The following is a 16,609-nucleotide window of genomic DNA, read 5'->3' on the forward strand; positions in this document are numbered from 1 at the left end:
CTTACAAAGTATCGGCATCGAATATAAAATTAACACACATCTCTTGTTGTTGTTGTACATAATTAATGACAGATACGTCAAAAACACAGATATAAGGTAATTTCATGTTGATAACACAAAGGAAAAAAGAGAACACTTTCGAATAAAGTTTACAGAAAATGACTTGAATGCAGAGGACCATATAAGCATAACGTGACTAGGAACATTTCAAAAATTAAAAATTTACAACTCGAAAGAAATAATCTGTCATAATATCAAACTGTCATTTTGTATGAAATAACTTTCTAATCTCGCGCATGTATGGGCATGATGGGTGCGGTGTATGTGTAATGGAGGTGGCACCAGAATCATGTTTACGATATACCACATCTAGATTGTGATGAGCGCTATCTCAATATACGGCCGTCACTGCCAGCAAATTGTTCTCCATTCATTCATATATATTTCATATATATATATATATATATATATATATATATATATATATAGTTGTGACGAAGGACGAGCTAGAGGACGTTGCAGTAATACTTATTGCTTTCAATGCTGTATATTAACTGTATATTATGGGCCTACATGTACAACGAGACAGCAGGGAAGAAAATAAAAAAATATCACTGAAGGTGATTAATACCCCCGCCCCGTGACGACAGTCTTACCCAAGGAATGATCTTTCCTTGATCTTCTGCCATTTAAATGCCGTTACCATGGCAACGCAGCTTCCGACACGTCCGAAAAATATGTCTTGCACATCTTCCCACCAAGACTATTGTGTGTGCCATTGCACATTTCATAAGCTTTTGTCAAAAACTGAGGAAGTAGTTCAATCCACAAGATCTTCCGTTATTAATTAATATGCCATTAATATGCCGTTACCATGGCAACGCAGCTTCCGACACGTCCAAAAAATATGTCTTGCACATCTTCCCACCAAGACCAATGTGTGTGCCACATTTCATGAGCTTCAGTCGAATACAGAGGAAGTAGTTCAATCTGCAAGATCTTTCCTTGATCTTCTGCCATTTATATGCCGTTACCATGGCAACGCAGCTTCCGACACGTCTGAAAAATATGTCTTCCACATCTTCCCACCAAGATCAAGGTGTGTGCCACATTTCATAAGCTTTGGTCAAAAAACTGAGGAAGTAGTTAAATCCGCAAGATCTTTCCTTGATCTTCTGCCATTAATATGCCGTTACCATGGCAACGTACTTTCGGGTACTGTCAAAAAATGCGTCTTGCTCATCTACAACCAAAGGCACACATCTGTACCAAGTTTCATGGAAATTGGGCAAAAACTGAGGAAGTAGTTTGCAACACAAAATTTTCCATCATTTTGGCTCATAATATGTGAGCTGTTACCATGGCAACATACTTTTTGTCACTGTCAAGAAATGTGTCATGCTGACCTATATCCTAAGACAAACATTCAATATGAATTCCATGAGAATTGGAAGAACACTGATGAAGCAGTTTTGCCATGAAGCATTTTGCCCTATATTTTACCAATAACATGCCGTTACCATGGCAACGCACTTTTTGCCACTGCGGAAATATGTGTCTTGCACATTAACATATTCAGATGAACATCTGTACCTAATTTCATAAAGATTGATCAAAAACTGTGGGAGGAGTTCGCGACGCAAGATTTGTACCCATTTTTGCCCATAACATGCCGTTACCATGGCAACGTACTTTTGGGTACTGTCAAAAAATACGTCTTGCACATCTACAACCCAAGGCACACATCTGTGCCAAGTTTTATGGGAATCGGTTGAAAACTGAGGAAGTAGTTCGCGACGCAAGATTTGCAACGGACCGACCGCCCGACCGCCCGACCGACCGACCGCCCGACCGCCCGACCGTCCGCTGATTCCTATATACCCCCTTCAAACTTCGTTTGGCGGGGGTATAAAAACAACAACAAGCAAACACATACCAGGTGAAAGAATATAAACATTACGGATTGCAGACAAATGAAATCTTCAGTGTAAGAGAAACAGATAGGTTTTCAAGTTTGAATTTGAATGTCTCTGCGCGTAGACAGTTGGCGTAACTGAATACAGTTTTGATCCCATAACGGAGAAGGCACAATCACTCCATCCATTTTTTTTTTCCTGGTTTAAAGTAACAGTCCATCTGATGATTAACGGAAAACGATGAACTTCGTGTTGGGTTGTACTTGGGAATAAAGTCACGTAGGTCTGCGGGAGAAAGGAGTGAACTGAATGATGCTCTAATAACAGAATCGTAAAAATAATACAATTTTCAACTGTCAGCCAGAGTAAAGGTAAGAAGAATTGGTGATATGGAGTCAATCTTTTCAGGGAAAATTAACAACCAGGGCAGAATTTTCTTTGAGAGATTATAGAATAACAAAATCGAAAAATCCAACCAAGAAAAAATCCAAACATGACTAATAATCTCAGCTGGGTATTCAGACAAAAAATGTCTTATGAAACTTAAAGGTTTTATGACATAAATATGCATGTTGATTTGTGTTGACCCATGATACCCTCAACATAACTTTTGCGGTGAAAAGAATATTTAGAAACAATCCGTACACTTTTAAATACTTTTCTTCAGATTACTTGGACGCGCCCACAACAAACCTTCCAAACCAAGATTCTGGTTATGACCTCATCCGTCAATCATTGCTTACTCATGTTTCACAAAAGACATTGAAATGCATCTTCCCCTCTACTCAGCATAACTTGCATGTTTCTGTGATATTAATGTGACTAACAAAAGACATGGCGAGGGAACATGCAAGTTATGTTCCGTCTCGGGGAGGGTGCATTCTAATGTCTTTTGTAATCTTATTAGTACTTTGGCAATGATTGACAGATGAGGTCACAAACAGAATCTTGGTTTGGGAGGTTTTTGTGATTGTATCCAAGTAATCTGAAGAAAAATAGGAGAAAATAAAGAAATATGGAATATTTCCACATAATATTCGTTTCACCGCAAAAGTAATGTTGAGGGTGTCATGAATCAACACTAATCAACATGCATTTGTATGTCATAAAACCTTTGAATTCCGCAACTGATGTCTTACATTCCGCTCAACTTCAGCTATGTGACATCGGAATGACATGACACTTCCTTATCAAATAATACGCCCAGATTTCGGGCTGTCTTTGATGGATTAATACATATGCTCCCGATATCAACGTGACTAGATCGATGCAGGGGCGGATCCAGGAATTCCGTAAAGGGGGCGCCTTTACAATATGAAAGTGGGGTGGGGCGCATCCCCATTTTCCTTTTTATTTCTTTTGTTTAAAAAAAAAATAAAGTGGATGAGCACACACGGTACGCCCCGCCTGGATCCGCCACTGCGATAATCGACTTTACTTAGCATGTGCTTTGAACCCAATAACAAAAACTCAGATTCAGGCATACCTATTACAAATAAGGGGTATACTTCAATTGTTGTTGTTTGTTGTTTGTTGTTTGTTTTTTGTTCTTTTTGTTTAGTTTGTAAAGTCTTAAACCTTCACTCACAAGTTCAGGATTTGCTGGTATACGGATTTCGTCACGGATATCTGTCAAAACATTAGCAGGGAAATTGGTGTGTCAACCTAATGTTGATATCCGTCTTAAATGACGCAGTTTTTGTGTCCAATGTCCACCTCATGGCGGACGTAGAGAAATATATATACACATAGAGTATATGGATATAGATACATTTCCACTCGGGAAAGGTTTACGGGCAAAATGGGGTTATGATGTTAATCTCTCAGGTAGATCCACTGACAATTACGGAAATACATCTTTTCTACTGTAGACACTGAAGGTGTGAAGTCAGAATGATAGAATCGAAGAACTCTCGCAACCAGAAATGAGAATTCCGTATCAAAGAATTTCTATAGAACATTATCAAGTGGTATGCCTATTTGTCTTTCTCTATTTTGCTGAAGAGTTAAAGGCCTATTGGTTTCTCTAACAGATGCAAAATCTAAAGGGCAAAGATGTGAATGATTTTCTCTGCGCTGAAAAAAAAAAGAAGAAGAATGGGAGACTTTCGTGGTAAAGATCGACTGAATCTGAAAAGTCGCTTGGCCTCAAAATATCTTTAATTCTGTAACCTTCACTGAGGACTGTTCTCAATGCAGTCTTCATCTCACTCTTTTCCAACAGTGCAATGATTTCAATAAGAATCATTTATTTTCTTTGTGGGTAAAGCTTTTCTTCACGTTAGGGGAAATAGATAGTCATTTCACTGCCATACTGGTAAATATCTGTTCATTCTTAAGAATTCGCACATAACAATTCCCTTTTTCTACTAATTACAATGATGTTATCCACTTAGTGACATAACTATGCGAAGGAAAATTCAAGAGATGAGGAAAAGAAATCACAACCTTAGAGTAGCCTTTTAAACACTTTTCTATCATGACTCCTTCATCTTTTTTGATGAAAAAGATGTGGACGGAGCCTAATTGTATCGATGCCGTGCTGAACGATGCTCGTAAATAAATCCACTGCAAGTCCATCAACGCTCAGGTCTCCTCAATACGCTTGACCAGAAAAGAAAAAAAAAATCTCTTTGTCAACCGTCCATATTCATTCATTCATTCATGCATTCATTCATTCATTCATTCATTTTTTCATCTCCAACAGAACTTGTAAATACATTTTTTTTTCGTCACATAAAACATAAGTACATATATGTGTCAACAATAACAAAATATGATAAATGATATTTATGGATAAACAAATGATAGGGTGAAAAAAAAAACACAAAATGCAGGAGATGGGGAGGAATGCTGAAGAAGCAATGCTTGTAGGGTGCATTCCACCCAAACATAGTGAAACAAATATACATAAGATATCATTGACATTTTACTTTTGTACACGAAATTCAATTCACGAAATGAATTACACAAACTATGATTAACAACCTAACTAGCCCTAGACAAACACCCAGACAATCTCAATGCATAGAAATATATGTATAAAAGGTGGACGAAAGAGATGAAAGGATCGTTTCAAAACAACCAATATTTGCTTCAAAAGCTAATTTACTCATGTCTTCACTCCGATCACTCTGCTTTCAATCACAAACACCACATCAAGACTTATAATAGATCTTATTGCTACGGCAGTCGGATCATCAAGGCAACTGATTGTTCTTGGAGTTTTTTATTTTATTTTTTTTTTTGTGGTACTCATTACCAGATTTTGCTACGCAGTATAGATTGCAAATGTATGGTAACAGATACGTACCACTTGTTTGCGAGTTCCTGTGTTCAGAGTATTTAAAAAGTGCACTCTTTAATTGACTGTAAACGTCGGAAAGGGATGTGAATTGGATATCCAATAACTTTTAACAACACTATTTGTTCTGTACTCTGATATGATTAGCGTAGGCATTGACGCAAATACAACAGATACACACTAACAATTTTTGTAAATTAAGGTTATCTGGCGTGAAAATAAGATATGTGACCTGATTAGTTTCGCTAATACAATGGCAGCTATTAACAGCAAAAGAACTGTAAAGGAACGTGATTTTGACTCCGAAAAAAAAAAAAAACACATACAAATACATTAACACAAGAAAGTTTTATGAACGGCACTTGCTCTAGTAGGGATTGCAAAACCTGATAAAGTTTTGACATTCATAGAAACTTCTTGGATTTAGATAAAGCATTACCTATATGTTTTCTTTTTTTTTAAAACTCACGTAGTATATTTTTCATTCACACTCATATGCACGAGTGACTGAATATGAACAGTAAAGTCTGTTCTTATGCCGGAAATTGTGATTATATTCGGTTACCGGCTTCCCTACTTTGAGTGTGAAGGGATCTGGGAAATTCAGTGAGAAATTAAGATTCAGAGTTTCACGATTTTAACCATATCCCCTGAGAAATGGGTCAACGATTTTGATGAGGTATCCGGTCTTCATTTGATATTTTATAAAATGAGATAGGATCATTTTCTTCATTTCATTTATTAAGTTTCCACGCAAATTACATCTTGCGACATACTTCAAAGATGATGAATAGTAAGAAATGCTTGAAAATGCAGTGCATACATACTAAAGATGATATGAATTCATAATACAGAATGGATTTAAATCCCATTTATTGGAAACTTAAGATGATATGCGAAGGGAACCTACAGAAAAGCAGATGCTTGTGGAGGGGGGGGGGGGGTCCCAGAAATGAAATCAAACACAATTATTCTTACACATATGCCCACACTACATGTATGATCAGTAACAAAACATTTCAGATTTCTAGATTCACGTTTACCATGTTATTTTTAATTCTCTTAGTGCATTTTATCGGCTGGCTATTCTGCATCCTTGGCTTAAATTCTCCATTAAAACTGATGTTCTGCAAAATGATTTATTTTGATAGCCGGCTTGCATACCGTGTTCCAGTAAATCTTGTGAAATTCAAAGAGAAAAATACGAGTCATATGAATGGTGGTATAGTCTTGAAAGTCTTGTATCTCGTAAGCTGCGAGTGTATTTTGCGTGTGTGCGTGTCTCTGTGGGTGTCACAAAAGGGATGATAGAAAAGTTTGAAGAATAAAATTTGCCAAGTAAATGCAGGGAGCTTTATGCAATGTTATATTTGAAATCAAATAAGACCTGTCTTTCTCTTCATTTACTTACATCACTCTTTTTTTCTTAATAATGGCTTCGTCTCCTTTTTTTTTCGGTCTTCTTTCGCAAGCAATAAGCTGAAGAAATGTGACATTAGCTCAGCATAAGAGGAGCTTCATATTCTCTGTTTCCACACCAAAATCAATGATTTCTTTCAAGCGCTAAGTGCTTTTGAAAGCTCAAGGATCTGCTGAGATGTGTCTTGATGTCCACTTTACGTCGATTTCCACCTGAAAACAACCTATATATATGTGTATATATATATATATATATATATATATATATATAAACACATGCGAATATGTATATCTACATAGTATATATCGATTTGTCAACTTGACAATTATTGCTTGATATATCTCTCAGACATCCCCTCTTCAGCATTTTCTTTTCTCTCCATGTTTGTCTTGAAATTCACAGCTTCCTAGAATAAAGGCTTTTAGTATCAATATTACCATCTATCTTCTTATTCCTTTACACTTTACACCAAAAGGCCTTTGCTTTCTACTGTTAAGTGAACATAATGGAAACGTCTGTCAGTTTATGTTGTTCAGAATTGATGGTCGTCTCTAACACATGGAGATGGTAACGGCATGAAACTTGAAAAGTGACATTAGCAATGGGTTTTCTTTTTATCATTGTCGGTAATCTTATCGTTTGTCCAATAAGCAATAATGTGTATGTGTGTGTGTGTGTGTGGGTAGGGGGGGGGGGGCTACAGTTGCTAGCACTCCCTCCCCGATCCTCGGATTATGAAAAAGAAAAAGAAAAAATGATCCTATTAATGAAGCCTTATTTATTAAGGTGTGGTGATTAAATGCAAAATAAATGTAAATTCTCAAAACAAACTTGAGGCGGCGATGAAGGTGTTCTTAGCAAAGAATAAACGTCTCTCATGGTTCAGCACTTTTTTTCCAGGTTAAACTATACCCCTTCTATATGGAGACTTGGAGGCTCGAATTCAGAAATTTATTGTCAGTAGAAAGCCTAAGATGGCACTTGCAAGACTTTCAAAATCTTGTTTATAGTAAAACAAGTGTTTAAATCCTCACAGGTGTTTATATTTTATCATCGAAGTTTGTAATTGTATATAATTCACAGCTGAAATATTTCTCTGAATGTTTGTATTTTCTTCTTATGTAACCACGTAGATGCCTGTTTTTTGTGTTTTTGTATTTATCATCGACAGTGATCGAAGTTTATAATTGTATATAATTCACAGCTGATATATTTCTCTGAATGTTTGTATTTTCTTCCTATGTACTATATTGTTTGTTTATATTTCTCATGTAAGGGACCACTCTGTAAAACAGCGCTGTCGCGATAACAGTGCCGAGTAGGGTCATCCCTCCGTTGAAGGACCATTTTATGTAATATATCTTTGTTTGTATATCTTTTAATGACCGAAAATAAATACAATACAATACAATACAGTGCGTTTTAAATTCTTGTTTCAAAACAGTGTTTGCAATCACGACTATTCCGAAAACAGCCTCTGGCTCTCTGCTGATAGAGGGCTTTCTAACTTTGTAACAAAGTGAAGTAAACAGTCTATTGACGTACCTTACACATGCGAGTGTCACTGTGTGATCAGATGTCTGCAGGCGTATATCACGTGATGTTTCACGCTCATTTACACAATTGAAGTTTCATAATCCATGGACTAGAATTCACATCATGTCTAGCGTAGAGATAAGTATGTTCTCCCTAGTAGTTCCATTAGGACAAACTGAAAATTCTGGAGACGATAAATTAAAAAATCTCACTGGTATATTCTTCACGAGAAAATATTGACATAATTATGCGAACATATATCACTTGAATATTGGATCATATAAATCATATTTCACTGATAAGAACATATGTACATGAAAACAAAACAAAATATATCGTGATTATACTCGCAATGCACACTCGTCACACACACATGCACACACACGCACACACACAGTCCCATGTGGAGTAAAAAAAAACAAACGAATTATATTAAATCGTCAAGACATCGTTTTTTACCTTGAAGTAATGTATATAGGCCTATTTTACAGGATACAGCTATCTCCTGATTTCCCCAATTTTTAAACATGACAACGAGATGTTCGTATAATTGTCACTCTTTTGAAAAGGGCAATTTTAACTCCAGGATGAACTTGTGCATCCAAAATTTTGACTACTAATAAGGTCCCCATATAACCATAAGTAAGCATTTAAGTCTTAACATCTAATGTTTTTTTTTCCGCAGAATTAGACTAAACTTTGCTTAACATACACCTTTTCCTGAAATTCCAACAACATAAAAGTTAAACTCAACTCTTTATCATTGAAGATTGAAAAAAAAAAATCCACAGAGATTCCCTGGAATTTCCAGTTATCTCATTTTCTGTTTAGGTATGTCAATATCCTGGTAAAGCATCAATATACAATACCTCAATTTGATACTGTATGTGCTTGTATGCATAGTATGCCTGTGCGTGTGTTTGTGTTGTGTTGTGTGTGTGCGTGTGGGTGCGTGTGTGTGTGTAATTGTCCACATTATGACCAACTTTTGCGTACTCATAGCAAGTATAGCTTTCGAACAATGCCAACAAACTGTAGCATATTATTCAACTCTTATTTAAACTATGGCATCTTGAACATCTAGGCCCTACCTGCCTCAAAATCCATAACAAAAAGAACATAATTATCAACAAACATTTATTATATATATATATATATTTATTATATATCTATTATGTACACATAGCAGTGCAGTGATTGACGTATGTATTCTATCTACAACCCAACACGAACATTATTTTAGGACCTGAAATAATCTTGCTAGATGCGATTTACTTGGCCTTTGAATCTAGTTCAAATCTCATCAATAAGTGCATTGACAATAGCCCTAAATGACTACCATGCACTGTCCGTAATCAGTCTCTGCTTGATCATCTGCGTCTGATGATACTGCATATCAGAAAACAATTCATTCAAAATGACATGTATGAAGAAGGCATAATATTAAAACCTTCCTGAAGTGAGGGTTGATTACAGCTTTGCGGACACTCTAACGTATCTGCTTAGATATTCAACTTATTTCTCTATACCTAAACTCTGATTCCAACTCTATCTCTAAATTTCATCAAAATCAATTTACAAACTTACCAAAGAAAACACTTCAACCATAAACACTGTCTTATCTATTCAGGAAACGAATATATACAACAAACACATATATACATAAAGTTACAAAGAGTATAGGTATTTTATATAAAACGAAATGTCATTTACCTTTATCTAACCTTCTTACTTTTTACAATTCTCGGGTATTATTTTAGGTATTTTATATCAACTTGCATGGGGGGAACTGTAATCAATCAAATATGAATTTATTACTGAAACTACACGAGAAAGTATTAATTCAATGACATCAAAAAACTCTGAATACAATTATTTTAAAGTGTTTTTTTCCACCAGCCGAAGATATAGTCTATACTATTCGCAATCATTGTGGCATCACAGAATAATTCAATGACATCAAAAAAACTCTGTATACAAATCTTTTTAGAGAGTGTTTCCCACCAACCGAAGATAGTCTACACCATTCGCAGTTATTGTGTCATCACAAGGTCATTAAATGACGTGCAATCAAAAACTCTTTATACAAATGCAATTAGTTTTCTCCATCAACCTAGCATAATTATGATACTACCCTATTCGCAATCATTGTGTCTTCACAGGGTCATAAAATAACGTGCAATCAAAACTCTGTATACGAATACATTTAGATTGCTTCACATCAGCCTAGCATAGACGACACTTTTCGCAATCATTGTGGCATCACAGGCTAATTCAATGACATCAAAAAAAAAAAAAACAACTCTGTATACAAATCTTTTTAGAGTGTTTTCCACCAGCCGAATATATAGTCTACACTATTCGCAATCATTGTGGCATCACAGAATAATTCAATGACATCAAAAAAAAAACTCTGTATACAAATCTATTTAGAGAGTGTTTTCCACCAACCGAAGATAGTCTACACCATTCGCAGTTATTGTGTCATCACAAGGTCATTAAATGACGTGCAATCAAAAACTCTTTATACAAATGCAATTAGTTTTCTCCATCAACCTAGCATAATTATGATACTACCCTATTCGCAATCATTGTGTCTTCACAGGGTCATATAATAACGTGCAATCAAAACTCTGTATACGAATACATTTAGATTGTTTCACATCAGCCTAGCATAGACGACACTTTTCGCAATCATTGTGGCATCACAGGCTAATTCAATGACATCAAAAAAAAAAAAAAAACAACTCTGTATACAAATCTTTTTAGAGTGTTTTCCAGCACCCGAAGATATAGTCTACACTGTTCGCAATCATTATGGCATCACAGGGTCATTGAATGACATGCAATCAAAAACTCTGTATGCAAATACATTTATAGTGTTCTCCATCAGCCTATAGCATAATTTGCAATCATTGATGTATCACAAGCTCATTTAATTACATGCAATCAAAAACTCTGTATACAAATACATTTGGAGTGTTTTCCTTCAGCCTAGCATATAGTCTACACTGTTCACATTCATTTTGGCATCACAGGCTCATGTAATGATATGCAATCAAAAAGCCTGTAAACAAATGGATCTAGAGTTTTCTCCATCAGCGTAATAAAGTCTTCGCAATCGTTGTCGCATCACAAGCTCATTCAGCGACATGCAATCAAAACTTTGTCACGAAATTCATGAAAATCTTTTGAACAAAGAATCAAATAACCTCTCTCTACATTTTCTAAATGATGCAACTTCTTGTATAACAGGCTCATCACCTAATTGACACCCCCCCCCCCCACAAACACACACTGCATAATATTTTAGTCATTGCAGTGTCCACGGTAATCAGCACTGATTTATAAACAATCGATTATATAGGACATTCTGTATGCCTTTGTAATTCTTGTAGCAATAGAGATTGAGAGATTAAGAGATCTTCTAGTCTGATGATAGCTTGCTTTACGTTTTGAAGGTAGGTATGGCTTTTATAATATGTGATTACCGGAGAATGTGACGTCCTAAAAATTCTATGTTCGTCGTCTTCACCAAACATATTTATCATGTCGGGAGCATCTATACTTCCATTCTAACAGAGGTACTTGCTAATATTTACTGATTCTAATAACGCTGTCAGAATATTGTTCGGGTAACGGACCAAATGAGTTGCCATGTGTTTTTGCGTGCCTCACAGAATACCTATTATTTCCGTGATTAATATGATCCTCAAATACGCCAATATGTAACCCTCCTTGAAAGATCCTTGGTAACACATAAATTGAATGAATTTGCAGGATCTATTTCACAATCTGAGATTTCTTCGTTAAACATTTTGAACTACCAAGCGATGCTCGAGTTTGAGTTTAAGTTTATATGTAAAGATAAACACAACATTGTGGTAATACAAACTGCTAAACATGCACAAAAAGACAATTTCCATGTAACGCTCACAGCAAAAATGTACGCTTAAAGTCGCACTTTACGGCCCGTTGCGAATATTAAACACGCAAAAAAAAAAAGAGCGAGACAAATATGAAGCAATTCTATAAGCTACGAAAGCCAAAGTTTGTTGGAATTCTAGGTTTTTAGGTTGCGGAAGTGTGAAAGTTATTAGCATCGCTATTCACAAGCAAAAATGAAACAAAGCAAAGTAAAACCCTGAACAAAAGGTATATTCATGTAAGAAAGAAAAAAAAACCCGGATGATTTCTGTTTTGTGGCACAGCCGTAACGTAGCAGAGATATCATTCTGTTTGGCTTTGTATTATAAAGATCGCGAAAACTGGCCTCCTATAAAATATGACCGAAATAAGGAAACTTAGAGCCGATTCACCAACTTATCCAAATGTTATAGTTAATCAAAAGCTGTTCCTGACAAAAAAGGGCAAAAGCCAGTTCGATGATTACCCGCCATAGCAGTAGCCATTGATACGAGCAAACCGTATTAAAATATTCAATTAGTAGGCTATAACTCATTAGGAAAATTGAAATTGGATTTGCACGTCGACAGGTTCTCAGGGAAGAAATATTCATATTATATGCACAAGTGCAGTGGTGCAACATGCACTGCCCCACCCTGGCAAAAGGAAGCAAGTCACAAATGTGATATTTCAAGTCACGCTTTCGATGGTACTAACAACAATATAGTACTCGTTGTATGGCTTCTTAATAATGTATTATCTATATAATAAGAAAATGATCAATATTTCCACTCAAAATGTTGCCAGTACAGTGCATTATTGTGTAGCAATAAAGCTGAACTGAACAATAAAAGCATAAGTGACTCGGAATTGAACGATTTGTCGCCCTTCGAGTTAACTCGCTATTGAAGTTATCACACTTTATCATAAACAAAGATAATTGCATATAGTACACAATGTATACACCATAAAGAATGGCACCAAACAAAATAGAATCAACCTAACAAAACGATAGAAATTTCGTTTGAATTTAATTTAATATAAGAATGTGGACTTTACAAAACTACGATCGCATAGGTAAACGTAAGAGGTGGCAATACAACTTACGAGTCTTCCACTGAAATGCACATAAGTTTTCGAAAGAGGAACGCAGAGTTGTCCTGAACCAGCGATGAAAATCTTTGACGGAAAGGCGTTTTTTATCACGATATCGGCATAGATCTATGGGGGTGATGTTCGTTGTTGCGAAGGTTCGTAAGTCGGAAAATGAATTCAGGTTCGTTGTTCTGAAGGTTCGTTAAACCCAAACACTCAATATCCCTATAGCTTAATGTTCGTTTATCCATACCTTTGTGGCATTATTCCGAAGGTTCGTTGTTCCGAAAATGAAATTAGGTTGGTTGTTCCCAACGTTCGTTAACCCAAAATGCAATAAGGTTTGTTAATATGAAAATGAAAAGAATGTGCCCACAAAACCTTCGGAATTACGAACCTTATCTCATTTTTGGACTAAAAAGCTTCAGAACAGCGAACGTTCGGGGGAAAAAAGAACCTTCTTTCATTTCGGATTGACGAAGCTCGAATTAATGAATCTTCGAAACAAAGAACTGCAACCATCTGTGGAAAAGGTGACATGCGCCTGGCATTCTAAACGCGAGTCGAGCGTAAAAGAGGAGACTAGCTATTTCGGGCCGAGTAACAGTTTTTTGCAATTATCTCTGAAACGTCTATTAACAGCTATGTAAACGAAAAGATTAGTGATGTGGCTGACATACTTTACTTGATAGAAAAAGTAGAGCAGCGTGCCTGAAATGATACTGGCGATGTGGCCGATCTGCACGTGAGAGAGCTGATCGAGAATTATGCTAGGCAGCCAGAGGAGAAAGAATACGGCCGTGATGATTATCAGCATCTGTGTAGTCTTGTGATCCGATTTACGACCCTTCCTGGCCCCAGTCTGTGCTTGGTCAACGATCTGCCGACTAGGCGGTGGTCCTCTTCCAGACGGTTGTGAAAGGATAGGGTCGACGTTGGCGGATTGAATATCCAATACAACTGACGAGAAATCATCCGATGGCGGGTTTGAGGAGGTAGAAGCTATTTTGACGCTCTTGCTTACAGTGTAAACACCTCCTATCGCTTCCGGTTTGCTTTTAGGCCCAGAAACTGGTTGATCGGACAAGACTTTACGACGGATTTTTTGGTGACGGCGGATGTTTTTCAAAATCAAGACATAGAGAGCCGTGACAGGTAAGGCGGAGGCACAGAAGAGAACCGCCTGTGACCGCGAGTAGACACTCCGCACCCATGCAATGTTTCCGTAGATGTTGCAAATATACCCGCTCCCTGCTTTCTGCGATGTCGTGATGAAAAAGAACGGTACATGTACAGCAAAGGCGAGAATGGTGCACGTGAGAGACAGCCAGGCGGCAGCCCACCGTCCGACGCGTTTTCCGAATGGATGACACACGGCCTGGTAGCGATATGCAGCAATAGAGGTCGTTAAAAAAAGACCTGCGAATAGAGCCGATCTGGAACCTATGATTTCGAGGAAGCAAGCCCATGGATGCTCGTCATGGAAAAAGACGGCGGCGATTTTCATACCGCTGATCACACTCCCGACGAGGTCGACTACGGCAAGGGCGATGAAGGCGACGTCAGTGGCATTGCTGATTGACTGCCTGGTAAAGACAGCTATGATGATTATATTACCAGGAATTCCGAAACCGATAGAAAGAGCTCCAACTGTCAATCGTAAGATCGCGAAACCGCTTAAAAACATGGCAGCAAATTATCGATGGACACTGGCACTTCTGGAGAGAAAAGAAACTTGCCAGAATATACGCGATTACTCGATAATGAAACTAGTTGTCAGGCTAGGTGTTACCAACCTTAATGTATCAAGTAAGGAAATGACGTTTGGGGTAGGTGGTTCGTGGGAGAGCAGTTGTCATATATTCCTGAGAATGTTGATAAATTTGTCGGTATGAGCTCGTTGCTCCTACATCAACTCGAATCAAAGCGTAAGATCAATAGACCAGTTCGTAATTCCACTTTGCGCATGAGCAGATAAAGGTCATTTTTACCAACTGGCATTTTGGTTTGTAAATTCAGATAAGCATCTGTGATGCGATGATTATTTATGTGATCCTTATCTAAATGGTGCTTGCCAGCACATCCACCTGACAGCAAGAATGGTATTTCGCAATATAAAAAGAAATAGGCTGTTATTGCATTCAATACAAAACAATGAAATGGATGCCTGCTGCTAAATTGTCAACTGATAGAGTATTCTGATCACCTGATCTAAACGCAAGTTCATTCTTTGTTTGAACATGAATTCCATAAATTGTTACGTCGGGCAAGCTTCTGCATTATACCGCTTTGAAAACGAGTGAAGTGCCTAATCAACTGAGAAAAAAGAAAGGTCATATGTGCCAATATGTACATGCGCTAATTACGAACTGGCTTATTAGGACAATGGCTTAAAAAAACATTCAGCATCGATATCTCACTCGATGCAATATGCCGTTGAAAGTTGTTGATCATAACTGACAGTCTAAACTAATCTTATCCTTATCCTTGGTAGAGCAGGCTCACCACCGAAATTGTCATGGTATATTCCTTTGAATCGCAAAAGCGAGGCTAACTCATTTTCTGCCTCTCCATTTTACAGGCATTCAAAGCAATGCGCTTGCGCGAAGCTGAAACCCAGCTCAATGCATATGTAAATGTAGACGATGCGTTGTAAATTGCGTCGTAGATCATTTATTCAAGATCAAAAATGCCAATAAACGTTGACATGTACATGTACCAAGGATAATTACCACAACTCCGACTACGACTGCCAGACAAGATTTTGTGAGCATTTATATACCTTAACGATTCTTGCTTTGGAGTGCGTGTGGTAGACGACACATTGGAGTAACGTTAGGAAAAAAAAAAAAAAAGAATGGCCGCCACACCTGAAATCTTTACTTTGTATCAAATGTCGAGGGTTCATCTCTATTAGACCAATAACCATTAACATCATGAGTTTTCTTTTTTTTTTTCTTTCCTCGAGAGTGAATTGCTCGAGGTACTAGCGGATGTCACTCAGTCTTATTACTATGATCCTTCACGACTCATGCGCGCGCATGCGCACTAGTGCTTTCTTGATGGCTCGCAGATGAATATGGTGATCAATGATTAGCTGGCTTCTAATAATTGGAGGTTGTGGAGTCCTGACAAATTTTCCTCTTTTTTATGATGATATGCCCCCTTCTCCCGAAGGAAAAAAAAAAGGAAGAAATGATTGTGTGTGTGTGTGTGTGTGTGTGTGTATGTGTGATGACGATCCCTTGATGCAACTAGGAGCAATATTCGCTGAGTGCAGCGATGTGATGTCAGTGTATTTATTTTGGAATATGTGTCAGTGCGTGTGTATTCGTATTGAAACATGAAAGTGAAGATGGACAGGGAGGTGGGAGAGAGACTCCTTGCTACCCAGCTTGTGTTTGTGTCTTATATTAAAATAGTGGAAATAAA

The 16,609-nt window shown here is 37.2% G+C and overlaps 1 protein-coding gene across 1 annotated transcript; it reads right to left on the reverse strand.

Annotated features, from left to right (window-relative positions):
• Nucleotides 1-9,511: 9,511 nt before the first annotated feature.
• LOC140241145 (uncharacterized) lies at nt 9,512-14,864 on the reverse strand. Its single transcript, XM_072320906.1, has 2 exons — nt 13,863-14,864; nt 9,512-9,565 (listed from the first exon to the last, which is right to left on the reverse strand). The coding sequence occupies exons 1-2, from the start codon at nt 14,862-14,864 to the stop codon at nt 9,512-9,514; spliced, it is 1,056 nt and encodes a 351-aa protein (XP_072177007.1).
• Between the last annotated feature and the right edge of the window lie 1,745 nt (nt 14,865-16,609).

This window comes from Diadema setosum, chromosome 17 (assembly GCF_964275005.1).
Source record: "Diadema setosum chromosome 17, eeDiaSeto1, whole genome shotgun sequence".
Taxonomy (NCBI): Eukaryota; Metazoa; Echinodermata; class Echinoidea; order Diadematoida; family Diadematidae; genus Diadema; species Diadema setosum.

What these genes read in the sequence shown, in the direction of transcription:
- LOC140241145 (XM_072320906.1), bottom strand. Translation starts at nt 14,864, where the DNA reads ATGTTTTTAAGCGGTTTCGCGATCTTACGATTGACAGTTGGAGCTCTT. An exon ending in TGCTCTACTTTTTCTATCAA is followed by an intron (nt 9,566 to 13,862) that starts GTAAAGTATGTC and finishes TCTGATATGCAG; the next exon opens with TATCATCAGACGCAGATGAT.